Raw genomic sequence first — 17,156 nt, forward strand, 5'->3', positions numbered from 1 at the left:
ATGCGCTTCTACCCCTTCGTGATATCAAGGATGCTAGAACGCATCTTGGCAGTGGTTTTGGGGGTCCCAGAGCCCAGCCGAGGCAGCCTGTAGGATGCAGGAGCACTAATCTCAACTGATCCCACTGTGAACCTGATTTCATGTTTAATTGGCCCCAAAATCTTGCTGAAGCATCCCTGTGAGATGCTTGTGCTTGGGACATCACTTTCTGCACCAGCTCCAGTGGCTGGCCTCAGTGGCAGGCTGCTCACCAGGGCATGAGGCTGAGGATGCTTGTGGCTGGGCCAAGGATGCTCAGGGTGGGACTGAGGATACTCCCAGCAGAGAGCACCCGCGTGCAGCTGCTGATGGGGGTGCACAGGGAGAGCACCCAATTAAAGCCAAGCAGTCCTGCCTGGTCAGCACCCCTTTTCTCTTTAAAAAGATGGAGAAAAACACCAAATAGCAGAAAAAAAGATCTTAATTGCCACAACCGATTGCAGAGCAGAATAAGATGCTTAAAAGACAGAGGACAGGGAAACAGCAACTTCACAGCGCTGGGTACCTGTAATGTGCCAGCAACTCTCTGCAGCAGCCCCCCCAAGGAGCTACCCTCCCCTTACATCCAGTTTACTCCTGCTCTTTAGATTTGACAAAAACTAAAGCTCTCCTTCCTCACCTGCGCCCCTGAGGTGGGGCAGGAGGCAGAGGTGTGTGCGAGGAGGGGGAGCTCAAGGAAGATGTCTCGTTTCTAATCCTGTTTGCGGATTTACAAGCTCGCTAATCCATTCAAATAGATCTCAGCTCAGCCACGTGCCAGGGCAGGGCGCTCGTTTTTGAGCACGACATTAACTTAGGGGGGAGCAAGGCGGGGTGCCAAGGCAAACACCTCTTGTTATGGTGTAATTAAAGATGGTAATGTTAATGCTAAATGGGGACTAAGGAAATAAAATTCAGGAATTAGAGACTCTGTCATCCCCAAAGACCTTTTGTTAACTAAAGCCATGCATATTTTTTAAAGGTGTGGTTTTGTCATTAAAAAGAGGGGGGGAAAAACCATAATCCTGACATTTTAAATCCCTTCCCCAAAGCCAGGGGATTACAGAGTGTCTCGGAGAAACAACTGTGGATGCAAAACGAATCAAAACTGAGTTAAAATAAAGAAATAAATAACAGGAGCTACTTGGATAACTCCTGTGTGAGACCAGGTTGACTGCAGATACTTAATCCCTCCAAGCTGCACGTTATAATAGAAGGGGTGGCTCATATTTGTTCCCAGTGGTGCCACCCTGGGTGACACTTGTGTCTGTGCATGCCTCTGCCCCACAGCCACAGCCCCACTGCCAATGCAAAAGGATTTTTCTGCACCACTCCCCTCCAGAAAAAGGGCCAAACCCTGTATACACCACAGCATTAAAGACCTATGACCTCCCTGCTTGACTGGCTTTGATTCATTCCACCTCCACACTCGCTTGCCTCATGCAACACAGTCTCCTGGGTGTTCAAGAAGCCCCTCTGCTGCCAGGCTTCCCAGTAAGAATAAGATGAGGGGACCCCTCCCCAGCACTGCAGCAAGGTCTGTGCACCAGGGGATGGCAGGGTGATGCAATGCTATACAATTAGCTAAAGTGGAAATTTTCAGTTTAATTAATTTACCCCTGAAAAGTGCACCAGTCAACTGAAAACCCAAACGTGGCCAGAGAAAGATAAATTAGATGCAGTTTTAGGAAGGCAAAAAAAACCAAAAAAAACACAAATGTTTTCTTTTGAAATGTATCCAGTCAACACAAAAAAAGATAAAGAAGCCCTTTACAAATGAAACGCTCTGCTCTGGTTTGTCACTGCAGCAGGTGTACGCACGCACACACATGGCTTCAGCTGACGAAAATTCTTCCTCCTCATCGATCTTCCCTTTTCCTTCTGCCTATGCCCAAAAACACGCACCGGGGCAGGTGGCGCAAATACCAAGTGACAGCCCCTCAGCTCCCACCATGGAAAACTGGGATCACACTGATCCCAGATGGCAGCCTTTGCACAGCTGCGAAGGGTTTTATTTTCACCAAGGACCAACTCAAGGAGCTGGATGTGATGCTTCGACTCAGATGAGGCAAAAGCTCCTGGCTGAACCCCAAAACAAGCCTCACCAGTACAATGCAATGCTCCATGGGCACCGCGGGATAGATGGATGGGGCGAGATGGGAGGCAGCGGTGTCTTGGCAAAAGCAGGGACCATGAGCAAGCCCTGCCGAGCCATGGCTCTCCTCCCCAGGGTAACTTTGGGTAACGTATGGCACAGCCAAAACCTTCTAAAACACAGGAAGCTGCAGCCTTGATAAACAGCACATCCCACCTCGGGCAAAAGGCCCCGTTAATGGCTCGTTTATTCTCCAAGCCAGGGTGCTTTTAAAGGCCTGCCCCAGGAGAGGGCACCAGACCCCCTCTCTGCGCGAACCAACCTCCCCCAGGGACACCTCCCAGCCCCCCACCCCAACATCCCACCCAGCCTGTGGGGTGGGCACACAGGGTGGTCCATCGGCCAAACCCACATCCTCGGTTCCTGCACGGCTGCCTCACCCTTCCCAAGGCATCGCTTCCCGGTTCTAGCCCCCGTTCTGATACAGCCAGGATGGGATGCTCTGGGTACCAGCCTGGCTGCATTTTGGGAACCAGGAAACCTAGACCCTGCTGAACACAGCATCCTTCCCTCCTGCACTGCCAGCCCTCAGCGGAGATACCCTCCTTCCAGCCCTCCTGCACCTCAGCTTTTATCATCCTCACTCTCCCTCTATTATTTATAAACTCTAAATGCGCTTCACTCGATAAAAGTGTTTTGGGAGAAAGTTTGTATGAAAAAAGCATTAGACAAAATAAAGTTATATGGTACTGTAAATGGAGAGGGTGGTATGGTTTTGTTGTCGGGTTTGTTTTTTTTTTTAAAGTCGATCTCAGTAAAATACGACCTTTCCCAGAGCTGTTAGAAACACTTAGTGCAGAATCAGATTTAATGACAAGCAATAGGCAACAGTTTAAATGCACTTAGTGCAGGGAAGCGAAGCAAGGCAAAGCTTATCCCAGATTTGATTTTGTTGGGCTGGGGCATCAGGCTGTTTGTTTTCTGGTTTGGTTTATCCCGTCCTTCTGTGAGAGCAGCACTTGGAGCCCTTTTGGAGCCTTTCTATAAAGGAGGAAATCCTTTTGCTGTGCGCGATTCCTGCCAGGAGAGCGCTCCAGCTGTAGGGCTCTGATGAGGTTAAGCATTAATTAAATCGAACTGCGAGAAAATAATTACACACATGCATCCGTCAGCCTGACGTGTCACTACCCAGTAACAAAGTTGGATGCAAACTCCATCAGCAGAACTGTCACGCGGCTGTTAGAAGGAAATAAATGCATCCCAAACGGACAATTTCATTAGGGGGAGGAAAAAAAATCCCACGGATTGCAAAAGATTAATGAGGCGAAGGGTTTGTGTTTGCAAATGGATGTAAAATGCAAACATTGTGAGTTGTGATATCATCGTTTAACCTTAATGTTTCATAGCACTCCAACCACTTGCCCGCTGGAGGGACAATTAACTGCGGGCTGTAAAAACAAGACCTCCAGCACAGGAGAGGTGCAGGGAAAGGTGTGCATGTGGCCTCAGCAGCAGCACCCAGCCACAGCTTTCACAAGTGAAAAGAAATTTAAATTCAAAGGAAAAGAGGATGGGATGAGGCTGTGGGGAGTGAGATCTGCACTGGAGACACTGCAACTGGCTTTCTTTTGGGGGCTGCTCTGATGATTGAGACCTTATAATGATTGAGACTGATTTCTAATGATTGAGATCTTAAAATCTTTTTTCTAGGGCATGCCACAGGTGGACACTCTCAAAGTTACATTCCCCTCCTGAAGCCCGTGGGGTACATTATGCCTTGGGCAACTGAGAGCAGACACAGCTCCCCACCATCTCTGATGGTACATGCAGCCATTCGTGGATGAGCTGCTGGGAGGAACAGAGACCCAAGGAAACCACAGTAGGTTGGGCACCAGCACCGTGGGGACCCATTCTGCTCCTGGTGCAGACAAGGGAACCACCACAACAGCACCTTCCCAGCTAACCTGGGCCCTTCCCTTCCAGCCACCCTCTTCACTTCTACCAGAGCTGAGCCCTGCAGCATAGGTGTGCAGCGAGACATCCCCACCTATCCTGCAGCAGCTTTGGGACCATTGCAACCAGCTCAGGACCAGAGCAGCGCAAGGTGCTGGTGCCCAGCTCCTCCCCATCACCTCCCCTCACCCGCATCCTTCCCCCGCCCCACAACTCGGCATTCGAGAGTTTGCCCGGTGTGGGGCTGCACACCCAACACCCCGGCAGACAGCCCCCAGCACAGCACGACGACGGCGAAGATTTATGGGACGCTCTGGCTCCTAGGGGGTCCCATCCCTGCTGGGAGCAGCACAGGAGTCCCGAGGGACATAATTTGATTTGCTTTCTGTAACACGGGTCTGGCTGAGGACTGCCTGTACCGGCAGTCGTGGCAGGGAGAGAGGGAGGGCGACTGCGCTGAGCACCACGAACGGGTTCCTGAGGCACAGCAGCCAGAGGGGACATTCGGCTCCTCGCCCCAAGTAGGTGTTGGGCACAGGCTGGTCTCCAGCCCTTGTGTTGAGGAGGCACAAGTCTGGGCAGAAACAAAGAGCAAGCAAAGGCTTTCTTGTCCCGGTACACACTGATATTCCCACAGCCAGTGATGGGCAGGGAGATCCTGGGGCACACTGGTGCAGATGGGGATTTGCAGGGAGTCAGGGGAGCCCCAGCCCGGGGAGATGGAGGGTGCACGTCCCCAGAGATGGGGTCAAGCTGGGCTGGCTTGGCGCCACACTTGGTTCCCATGCAGCCAGAGGCTCTGCCTGCAGCCGTGTCACCTCCTAAGCTTGGCTGCAAGGATTAATTGACTTCCACCATTAGTGACCAAAAGGCCTCTTACCTTCAGGCTGTTCAAAAGTGAAACAAAACATACACACATGAAAAAAGAAACCAAACCAAAACCCAAACAAATAAGAAAAAAAAGAGACTGGAGCAGGGAATCGTGAAAACTTCTCTAGGCAGCCACTGTGGACCTCAAAGTACCCACACACATGCACACTAAAATCCAGATATACGTATTTGAATAACTACTAGAAAACAAACCAAATAATTTAAACCAGTTAAAGAGTCAGAACATTTTCTTCACACTAAGTGAATAATTTATGGGCAGAGCTATAATAAAAAAAGCCCTCTCCAGGCCTGTATTGCAGGAAAATGTATCCGGAATAAAAGATTGCATTTCATACTCATAAATAAATGAAAAACAAAACCAACAGTAAACAGAAAGAAAAGTCATTGCTTCCCAGTTCCCAGCACTGCCACAAAGACCCACAGTGCACTGGGCAGACCATGGGTAAGGGACCCTTCTGCCCATCATCCCTGGAGGAACCCTGACACCTCCTCCCCCCCCAGCTGGGGGTCTGGACCCACACCCTCCGCACAGCCTCAGCACTCACCGCTGAAGCCACAGCCACTGCCCTCCTAAGCAGCAACAGCAACACGAGGTGGCAGTTCCCCTTGCTGACAGGCAATACCAGGACCAAATCCTGCTCACAGGGCTGTTCCAGCCAACCTCCTCCTGTTGCTCCGGTGTACCTGGCAACAGCCATCAAGGCTACAAATAATACTCAGGAGCCCCCAGCACGCTTTTGCACGGTACAGCCTTCAAAGCCATGGATGCTGCTCCCACCCTCTGCATGGCCCCTAAAAAAAAAGTCCAAAAAAGCCTAAGCACTGGGAAAGTGGAAAGAAGAGAGGTCCCAGTGATGTGAGTTACAGCCAAAATTAACTTCACCCCTTTCTCTGAAATAAACACTTGCCAAGAAACCGTATTTCCATCCCACAAAACCTCAGTCAGCCGGGCCAGCTGGCAGCAGGGCTTACAGCAGATCTGGATAAATCCTTGGTGGGATATGAGGTGACACCACTCCCCAGGACCTCCACCAGACCATCCAGAGGATGCCGTGTGGGGTTTGCCCCTCTTTACCTCATCACAGAAAAGCTCTGGGGTCCCCAGACTCAGCAGTGAGGGTGAGGAGCCCCTGCCTTCCTCCCCAGCCAAACCTCTCCAGACATGGCCAAACCCAGGGCACCGGAGGAGCAGCCGGTGACCGTGGCAGCCTACCTCGGGGCCGGCTCCGGCGTTTCCGTCTCCCCACGGACGTGCTGCGCAGCGCGGGCTGGAGCTGCCCGATCTCAATGGGTGTGTTGGTGCGGAAGCTCTCCTTGAACTTCTGCATCAGGGACTCCACCGTCTCCTGCGTCACCTCGGGAGCTGCAACACCGGCAAAGGGACTGTGGTTAAAAGAGGACCTGGCCACCATGTCCCCACTGCCCACACATACAACCCCTTCTCACAGAGGACAGTGTGAGCTGGAGCAGAGTCCTGGGCCAAGACCCTCCAAAGTCACCCATAAGGACCCACCCAGCCCTTGCCAAGTTTTACCAAAGCCACAGAAAATTGTGAGTTTACAGAAATCGCATTTTTTTCATGCTGCTTTCCAGCATTTTGGATTATCTCTTGCCTCTTCCTCCATGTGCACACAGGGCACTTGGAAGCGTCATGCCCTTATCCAAGTCACAGCCTGAAGGGTTCAAACACACAGGAACTCCCCCGGCACTGAGCCGGCTTTGGGTCAGGTTTAACTCTGCCCTGGGAGCTCAGAGTCGAACCCCAGGCTTGGCAGCCTTTTGCAGGGTCGGGTACTCCCCAGCAGGCAAGTCTGGGATTATGGAGCGATGGGCAAGACTGGGGTAGGAGCCAGGCGAATGATGTACAGCCGGGCTGGGCATGTTCTGAGCTGTAGAAGGAATCCTTGGGGTCTTCCAGCAGCTGCACTCACATGCTGGGCAGCAGCACCTGAGCTCAGGAAACAGCTTGCTGCAATATCCCATGGCACATCACAGCTTGCTGATATTTAAGCAACTCCCCTCCTTGCTCTCACACAGCCCCTATCCAGTAATGGAAGAAAAAAAAAAGCACCGAACAAAAACCCAGATTTGTTCTATGAAAGTCACCACCCACACACACAACGGGCAGTGACAGGAAATCATGGAACCACTCACAAAGAGCAAAGGTGAAAATCAGGATCAAAAGGTTTGTTCTTATGTAGGCCACAGAGGTCTCCCAGGTTTAATAAAGAGTTTGGTTGCTGTCAGCTCCTTGAATAAACTCATTAGCAGAACATAACCTCTGTCCTGTCTCCATTTTGAGAGTCACAGAGTCCCTCCGCTTAGCTCCCGCAGCATGCCCGTGCCATGTCTAGAGCTACCGCACATCCCTTTCGGATAAGGGATAAGTGAGCACCTTGGAGCCCCCCAGCCTGCCAGGAGCTATAGGCTGACACATCAGTCTGCACCTCCCGTGTCCAGAGACACATCACGTCCGTATGGAGCTCCTTGGGCACCCAGTGATCTCAGGGTGCATAACAGCTGTGGACCACAGGCTCTAACTCCCTTCACAGCACGGTGCAGGGGCCATTTTAGTGCAAAATGAGAAGCTGGCTGGCCATGCAGGGCATGGTATTTGTAATCCTGGCCAAAGATTTAACTTAAATGTGGAGGCTGCAGCAGATGACTCTGCCAGCCAGCCATGCTGCAGGCAGCGCCACACCAGCCCATGAAGCAGCTCCCCCCCTTCCTTCTCCACAAATCCCAAAGGTGATGTCCTTGGCCTCCCAGGGTTGAGAGGCTTTAGACCACCCCAGGGTGCTTTTGTACCCCCACAGGCTGCGGAGAAGGTACTGAAATCTGCTGGGACCACTGGGAGTGGCTGCAGTGCCCATGGGTGCAAGCGCATCGGGAGGGCCTGGGAGCGGATCCATCCACCCAGCGCTGCCGCACCGAGCGATGGAAAGACAAGGATCAAACCTGCTGCCTGCACCCACACCAAAGGTGGGAATCATTTTGGGAGAGGTCCAGAAAGAGGGTGGCCTAAGGGACCAGCTATGTTACATCTTCCAATTACTCATCACCAGGCTCTCCCAGGCACCACAGATCAAAGGCAGAGCTCCCCCAAAGTCCCCTACACTTAAGGCAGGCACAGCTGGATCCTGCTGTGTCGGATGCCTCAGCAAGCAGTATCGCAAGGTGGGGGGGGTGGGGGGGGGGGGGTGGGGGGGGGGGGGGGGTGGGTGGAAATAAAAAGTCATGAGCAGGGAAAGGTCTCCAAAAAGCATCTAGTCCCACTGCTGATGGCACACATCAACCCCTTCTTGCAGGACTCCATTGAGGCACCAGGGAAGGATGCTGTGGCAGCACCGGTGTGGCTCAGCACCACACCACCATGTTTGCAGGGGGAAGCCTGTCCCCACAGCTCCTTCACCTGGGAGCAAGCATAGCAGGGCCTCCCCATGAAGAGATGGCAAGTTATTTGAACCTCTGGGGCTGTGCAATATAAAACATGTGCAAGTGGAACAGGGAGCTCAGAAACTGCATGGCTGAGGCTTATTTACTGAAAGAAGGCCAGAAGGAGGGCGCAGAAGGGGAGAAGGAGGGGGACATGACTTCAGCTAGCAATGAAACGCGGTGAGGTCGCAGCTCTCTCATGGTCCCTGCTTGGCTGATGGGAGTAATCACCACTGCAGTGATTGTACCCCACCTGGCCACCACGCTCCTCGGCACATCCATGCAGAAGCATCTGCTCACACGCTTGTCAGCGGAGCAAACCCCAAAAGCAGGGGAGGAGCATTACCCTTTGTGGGAAGAGGGCCCCTGCGGTCACTGGCTATTTGTGATGATGCTACAAACACTCCAGGAATGGGAGCAAAAAGCTGGTGCATCTCACAGCTCTGCACAGTTCATGTGTACCAGCACATCACTGGCTTCTCCATGTGTCTGAGCTCAGTTGTTTGCAGCAGTGGGGAAGGGGGAGTGGGGAAGAAAGAAGAAAAAAAAAAAAAGAAGAAAAAACCCCCAACCCCTGTTGACATGATCACAAGCAAGTGGAGTTCTACACAGCCAGCATAAAGAAAACCCTTGCTCACAAATGAAAGGTAGGCGGGCTTCAACTGAATGAGTATCGGGGATCAAGGATGAAGGGAGGACCCTTCATGCACTGCCAACAGTGACAAAAAGGGAAAAAGAAACCAATGCATCATAATGAAATGAGACATGGCACTCGCTGAGGCTGGTGGGACCCTGTTGCCCATAGACATGGTCACCATATCCATAAGAGAGACAGTCCACCAGACTCACGCTTCCCCACAGGAAGCTGTCCCCACCCACCCAGACCGATGCCTCCTCGGCCATCACACAACTGCACAGCAAACACCGGTTTGCCCACACACACCACTGTGCTCTGCACGCACTGACGCATGCCTGGCATTCCCCTTTCCCATGGAGGTTTGAATTGTTCCTAAAAGGATAGGAAGAAGTGCTGCCATGGGGTTGACAGTGCCCTTAATAATTTGCTTTAATTTTTGGTCAGCCTTGAAGTGGTCAGACAGTTGGGACTAGGTGATCCTTCTAGGTCCCTTCTAACTGAACTAGTCTGCCCTGCATACCCCAGCACTGCCCTGCAGGACCTGCCTGGGCTGCATGTGCCAAACATGGGCTCAGCTGGTGGCTCCTGGCCCTGCCGCACTACCCGCATGCTGCTCCCCTCCCCAGCATGATCGAGCCCCATCACCAGCTCCCAGGCACCAGCTCCTCCCAACAATGGCTGAACACGACACAGTTTTAGAGGTGATGGGACCATTCCCTCCTTGAGCAAAGCTTGTCAAATTGCCCTCTCTCCCATCCCTGGTTTCCAGGAGATAAATCCATCAGGGCTATTAAGCTCACATCTTTGTCACCACGTTGACAGTTTCTCCAGCCTGGCAGAGGTGGCGAGATCCACCCTGAGGTCTGGCACAATGCTATGATCTCAATCTCACCCTGTCCTGTAGTGAGAGCCTGCAGCAGCATAACAACCCCAGGAACAAGCTGATGCAGAGGAAACACGAGGCTCTTCAGCCTCCACAAAATCAGCTCCCATCTCCAGCAGTGATTTGAGGACACAGCTGAAGGTCACCATACCTTTGTAAAGCACATTATGTGTTCCCAACGTTCATCTCCCTCCTATCCACCCCCATACGCTCCTTTGAAAGTGATTTGCTCTCCTTATGGCTCCCCTATGCATTTGCGTGTCTTCCACAGAACAATTCATACCAACAGCCTGCCTTTGTGCCAGCAAAAAGGAAGGAAGAAATTGCAACGGGAAGATATGTTCTTTGGCTTAAAAATTACAACAGCAGCAGCAGCAAAGTCATCAATTGAACAATATAAGCAATGTTTGGGTAAAAATAACATTGCAATAGAGATGGGACGTGGCAGTGCTCGTTCCAGCCCTCGCAGGACTCCCAGCACAGCCAGGAGAAACGTACCTTTCTCAGACTCACAGGCTGGACATGGAGGGGGCTGTTTTGAGGAGATATCCAAACTAGTATCTCACCAGCTTCAGCAGCCAGGAGAGGTTCTCCAAAACACAGTCCTGGGCTCAGATCAGTACAAGCACCCGCAACTTGTATTTGAGAGATGCACTAGGTGGGTGCTTCCACCATCCCATGACATTACCAAGGGTTCAGCTCAAGGGACACAGAACTGCAAACCCCCACTGTGCAATCTGTTTTCAGCCAGCAAAGCCAGGTGATGGTGGAAGTGTCCCATAGCTCTTGGAAACAAGCCCTCAACTTCGTTACTTTAGGGACTTCAGACATGGCCTTGGAGGACCCCAAGCAGCAGCCGTACCACAGACTGGAGAACTGCCCTCTCCTAAGCCAACACTCCCGCACCCTGCAGAGACCCTACACCCACCCAGTACCTGGCAGCCCCACACCCTGGTGGGGCAGGGCAAGGGCAGCAGCTTCTCCCCAAACCAGGCTCAACACCTCATGCTGCCATTGGGCGGTTGGGAGAGCTGGACAACCCCATGGCTCAGTTTTTGCAGCTTATTAAAAGAGCGATGAGGCTTAAAGTCTGCAAAGGTGCCAGCTTCCTTGAGTCTCCCAGTCTTTGGTGTTCAGCTTGAAGTTTTGGTCCCTGGAGCCACAACCATCCCTGTCCCCCTTGCACAATATCTGCACTCCTACAGCTGCACGAAGACGACTGGGAAGGCAACGGCAGCTTCTGTTAGATCTTCCCATGCTAGGTATTGAGTAAAACATTTTTTTAAAAATATAGTTTTTTAAGCATCTGGTTTTCCCATCCCTCTCTTTGATTTCTGAGTGTCAGAGGGTAAGTTATCGATTCCTCATCATTACCAGTGGTTAAAATGCTCCCAGAGTTTTGGAGAGAGAAGTAACTTGCAGAGCAGCTCAAGAGCTGCTCGACTGAGCGTGCTGCTTCACTGGAATCAAAGCGTTTCACAAGAACATGTCAAACTCAATCAAGGATTAAATGAAAAAGTTTGGGCACAATTAGAAGTCAAGGCTGGTGGGATTTTTATCTCTTGACCTGTGCACACATTCATAACAGCACCTGTGGCCACGTGCAGGACGCAGCCCCTTCATCTCAGACACTACCCCTTCTCCAAGACTATCTCCTGCCTCTCACCAACTGCTTCCAGTATCTTTCAAATAATCTGCTTTTTCTAGGCACAGGAAAGGGTGCCCTCCTGGGAATCACTGACACCAGCTGTAAAGCTCTAATGCATCATCATGTCCACTACACATCACGTAAATATCAGGTATGTGTAACGCAGTTTAATAACGTTATAATTGTTTCCTCCAAATCAAACTCCCAAATTTCAATAAGCTGCTTTTGATCTTTCTGGATCGATACATTGAAAATTTCTATTCTACAAGGTAATTTCAAGAAATCGACTCTCCGATCCTATTTGGGATGAGCATAAATTTCTCTATACTGGAAGTTTTCCACATGGTGGAAACCCTGTTTTCTCCCCAGCTCTAAATAATGGGTGTTTGTTGCTTTCCGAAGCATGAAATAAGCAACATTGTTTGTTCTGAAACTGGGATGTGGACTGATTTTCAACAGTGCCACCCTGAAGGTACTAAGCTCCAGCAAGCAGAGAGCTTTACTAGCATAAAATTAGGTAATTACAACAACGCTTATGTGATGATGGTGGGAGAGATTTGTACAACAGCTTCACACATATTGGGATGAAAACACAGTTGGGCAGTGATGTCCTGACAACACAGCGTGGAGGACACGGAGGATAGGGCAAAGACATGAGAAACACTAAGAGCTTCACCTCTTCATCTCCTGCAGCCACCAAAGCCTTCTACCACCTCTCCAGCAAGAAAGCCTCTGTCCCCATCAGTCACCTGCTCTCCACCAGCCCATGTCATATGCCATGTGCAAGCACACCACATCCAAGAAACACCAGGAGGCTGCATTATGCAACCAACTCAGGATATGTATTTAAAAAAAAAAATTAAGAATATTTTTTATTTAAAAAAAAGAATATATATGTATACACACAAAGCAGAAATAACCACACATACCCGTGCATCAAGGGACCAAGTACCTCCTGCAACACATACATCTCCAAGCCATCCTTAGGTGAACCCATCAGGGACGCAATATACGTGACGCCACGCGCTTTGCTGGAGCTGGCCCCCAGCCCAGCCTGCCAATGCGGCTGAGGGAGGATCGGGCTCTCTCCGAGAAGCTCTTTTACACAGAAGGGTTTTCAGCTGCAGCAAGAGAGGGATATGGGAACCTGGGAGCATTTTGAAAACAGGCGTGTATTCCATCTCTGCTTTTTCTTTCTTCTCTTTCCTGGCCCTTTTTGTTAAGTTTTAAAATAGAGAATGTATACATTTTTTTTAATGTAGGTATTAATACATAGATATTAATATCTAAATAGATTACTACATACATTAAAAAATCTCCCACTATAAAAATAGATTTTTATACGTAAAATTCTGATTTTAATTGCAAATTGGAGGGGGAGGGTAGCAGAAGAAGAGATAAAGTTTTATTTGAGATGTCTCCTTTGAAGGAAACTGAACAAATGTACTTTCCTCCTTCATATATTCATGAGATGACTGCTTCCCTACCCCATTCTCCACCACCCTCAGCTCCGGGCTCAGAGCCAGCACAGTCCTTATCTGGTACAAGGCAGGGGGAAAAAAAAACCCAACCCTGATAGGATCTGAAGTTTTCAGTAGTTTAACAAATCTGAAAAAAAAAAAAAATGTCCTCATTGATTTTAATAAAGTGTGGGGTGTGTGACAAGGAAGGGGGGATGCCGGGAGAGGCTGGCATGCAGAGTGGGAAGGGGACGGAGATCTGTGCTGACTCAGCATCCCACAATGGGCATGGGGACCCCAGAGAGCACTAGGACACCCTAGAACCCATCTGACAATGCACCCACTCTTTGCTTTTCCTTTTCATTGCAAAGCTTTGCTGCTGTTCCTCCCCCACCCCCTGCCTACAGAGATCTATAGGTGCCCATTTATAGAGAGCAGGAGGTATCATCTGCAACTCCTGTCCTTGCTGCAGCCAGGTGAACTGCTCCTCAAACCAGCAGGACCCAGGGGAATGCCCAGCATGCAAGGAAAAAGCATCTGGAGCCAGAGCCCACAGCAGCACCCTCCCAGCACCAGCTGCCCTGACCCTTCTTCATCCTCTCTCCAGTCACGGCGCTCAATTGCTTCCCAGCTAATTGCCTCCACTCATGTGTGCAAACTAACCGTTTACTGGAAAATGCCACGGAATGTTAATTTCATTCGGAATTGGGTAATTGTGAAGCACTTTCATTTTTTTATTATAGGAAATGAATAAGCATTGTATTAATAGCATCGTTTCCAGCTCCAACCACAATTGTGGCCCCATCGACACAGGCTGTGAATGATTTGTCACCCCACACTTTCCCTGCCTTTCCACCTTCCTCCTTTCCCTTTCCACCTCCACACTCCCAACTTCCATGTTGGTAATTAAAATAATGCAATATAATTACAAACACATCGCAAAAGATAAAACGCTTAACAGCTGCGGTCCAACAGATCCTGCCTCTGCCTCACACCTTTGCATTGTGAGCATCTTTCAAAAGCAGATGGGTCTCTGCGCTCCTTGGGCTACTACCAGCTGGGTTTGACCTTCCCCGGAGCTGTTTCTGACCAGGAAACCTTCAGCATTTCCATGGAGCAAAGATTTTTCTAGCATGCCGCTCCCTGACAAGTACAGGGCATTTAGCTCTTTACCCCATTTCTCTTTCTGCAAGGAGAAGTCTTTGGCCATGGAATGTTGCCCATGAAGCCTGCCCCATCTCCTCCTGCCTCAGCATCAAGAAGGTCCAGGCCACTGGACACTCTGCTTCCCACTTTTTCCACTCTAATAAAACCCTTAACTGACCTTTTTTTTTTATAAGGCATGATAGCTTTTTCACTTAAATGGTGAGCAGAGAGGAGTGGGAAAGATGGGCAGACCCTCAGCAGTAGCTAATGTTCCTCAAGTTATAAAATAATTGAAAAGTTAAATAAGAAGACTCTGGAGGAAGCTTCCCGATTTGGTGCTAATGGGGACACGAAGCAGCCTGGCCTAATGTTGCATGGAGGAGAGACACCAGCTTGAGAGCACAGTGCTAACCTCCCATCCTTCTCTCCACAGCACGTCTCCTACAACTCCACAAATCCAGAGGAAAAACTGCCCCATGGAGTCAGCCAGGGCAGAGACCCACCAAGGGTGGAGAAAGCCCCATCCCTACCTGGCCAGGAACTGCCGCTGGGGGATGAACCTGGAGGCAGCAGTACTTCGGTGTCTATAAAGTGAGTGTGAGCAAGACCCAGCACCCCTAAGGATGGGCAGGGCTCTGGGAACAGCGGTGCCTGGCAAACATGGGTGGGAAATGTGGCATTGTGGCCGCGCTCCAGCCTCAACCACAACCCAACTCCCTGCTCAGCAGCGTGGTGCAGAACAGACCTGTCAGCTGGCAATTAATTTTCCTTTGCACAACAGACAGGGTGATGACACCTTTCCATGGTACCAGCAACTCCGTGCCACGTGCCGGGGAGAGCAAGGGAGTGACATCAAGCCAGAGGAGAAAGGCAAACCACCAAAAACTGGTGCTGGCTCAGGGGAAGACCTGGAGCTGAGGGAATACCCAGAGAGCCCACGCTGTCAAAAGGAAACCACTTCCAAGCCACATGGGTGAAGAAGTGAGGCTGAGCACAGCCAGAGCCCACAGGACCCGGTGGGTGAGTCGCAGCAAATGCTGTAACTCAGCGGGGCTGTCAGAAAGGATTGATTTGAAGCACCTTGTTAATAAGTTTCCTCTCTGCTGGTCCTTTGGGTAGGTCATTGCCTAATGATAAATGGGGCTGGAAGGTACCTACAGACCTCGTATCAGCGCAGGTGCCCGGCCTCGATCCGTCTTCCTTAGGAACCAGCTGACAAAACCAACTGTCTCGGCGCCGTAGCCAGGTAAAACACAACCGATAGGAAGAGGGCATGCAAACAGAGCGAAGAGCTGGTGCTGCAGCTGCCCCCCCTGCTCGCCTCCCCATAAAACCCATAAGCCTGGGACAGACCAGCAAGGAGAACACCTTGCACACACAATGCTACTGAAAGCCAAGGTGAAGCAGCACTGAGCATCACGGACTGAGACAAACCCATTGCTCCCATGCAGGCAACAGGATCTGGAGCAGCCTCAGCTCTGAGCCATGCATCCCAGGGCCTGAGAGTGATCTAGAATCTATATATTCCCAGCAGAAATGAGGAACATTGTGGGGTTGTTCTCCTTCATCCCAGACCCCATGCCCTCTTCGCCTGGTCAGCCTGACTTCAGAAACCAGTGGCAGGTTTTTGCTCCATGCTGACACCATGGAAGGACAGCCCCAGGCAGAACTGAAGCTCTCCCAGGTCCTCCGCATTGCACACAAGGCAGCTGCAAGTTGCAACCCAGCACATAAACCAAGGAGAGGGGAGGACACTTGAGATCCCCCAGGGTCTTCCAAGGGGAATAAATAGCCATCATATTTTTTTTTTTTTTTTAATTTTACATCAGGGGGGGGAAAAATCATCTTGAAGCTAATCCTGGTCAACAACTGGCCTACAACCAGCTACGCCTTAAATAATGTAGTGCTTTATCAAACATTCATAGTGATGCACAAAGTGATGAACAACATGCGCCTGGTGTTTATATAAGTATAGTTCCTGATGGCTTGTTTTCCTTGGACAGCCAAAACTTCACAGCTTATCTTCTGTGAGCTTGTGATTTCGCCTGGATGAAAAGCACTTTGGACATCTGGGGAATCAAGGCTACTGCACACAAAACTGCCACGACATCTCCACCAGGCATCAGCAGCCCCACAAAACCCCACATTAAAAGAGCTGCCGCTGACTTGAGGTGCCACAAGTCACTCAGCTGTGACTGGGAAAAGGGATGAGCAAAGGTATTTCTTCTCACATGGCATGTCACGCAGCACCAGGGCAAGACCAGCCCATGATTCACAAAGTGGCAATAAACCAGTGGGACTTCACAAAACTGCCATCCCTTTGGGATGCGCAACAAAATACTGGTATATTAAACACCCCTTTTCTCTTCCATTCCCTATAGCACCATCAAAAGCCACTTTTCGATCAGCTTTTTCCCTCCTGTCTCATGAAAACATGAGCAGGGTATAGCAGAGAGAGGGGAGAAAGAAAACCACATCAGGAATCCCAGCCTGCCAGCCTTTCCTCAACAGCAACGCTCGCTGGGGGCCAGGAAGAGCCCTGGCTGGGCCGAGATGTTTAAGCATTAATTAGTCATTAAGCACATGCCAGCACAGCACTTCCCTCAGCCCAGGGGACACAGGATCAGGGGAGGCCACCAGCCCCTGGGAGCTTCCCCATCCCTGCTGAGCCATTGCTGGAGACAGGAGGGACATGGCCTTTGCCGAGAGCCCTCCTGGGCATGCTCCTATGCACCCATGATGCTGCTGTAGGCCACTTTCTTGGGGGTGTACAGGAGGGGGAGCATGATCCACAGGACCACCGGGCCAGGAGACCATCAATCCCTCCCCCCACATTGGTGAGGACAACACAGATTTGGGATGGAGGCAATCAGTTCAATGTGATGGGATGAGCAAAACAAATGTAAAGTTCCAGCCTGGTAGCTTTCCATTTAGAGCTTGAAAAGCAATTAATATATTAATTATGATTGTGTTTATGCCTCTGGAAAGCA

General features: G+C 50.6%; 1 protein-coding gene across 1 annotated transcript in view; it reads right to left on the minus strand.

Annotated features, from left to right (window-relative positions):
* The window catches only part of ASTN2 (astrotactin 2), a 354,268-nt gene that overhangs the window by 237,169 nt on the left and 99,943 nt on the right, over positions 1-17,156 (minus strand). The window contains exon 4 of the mRNA XM_056352114.1: positions 6,171-6,320. Within this exon, the coding sequence (XP_056208089.1) occupies positions 6,171-6,320 (150 nt within the window). The remainder of the gene's footprint in view (positions 1-6,170; positions 6,321-17,156) is intronic.

Source organism: Falco biarmicus, chromosome 9 (assembly GCF_023638135.1).
Source record: "Falco biarmicus isolate bFalBia1 chromosome 9, bFalBia1.pri, whole genome shotgun sequence".
NCBI lineage: Eukaryota > Metazoa > Chordata > Aves > Falconiformes > Falconidae > Falco > Falco biarmicus.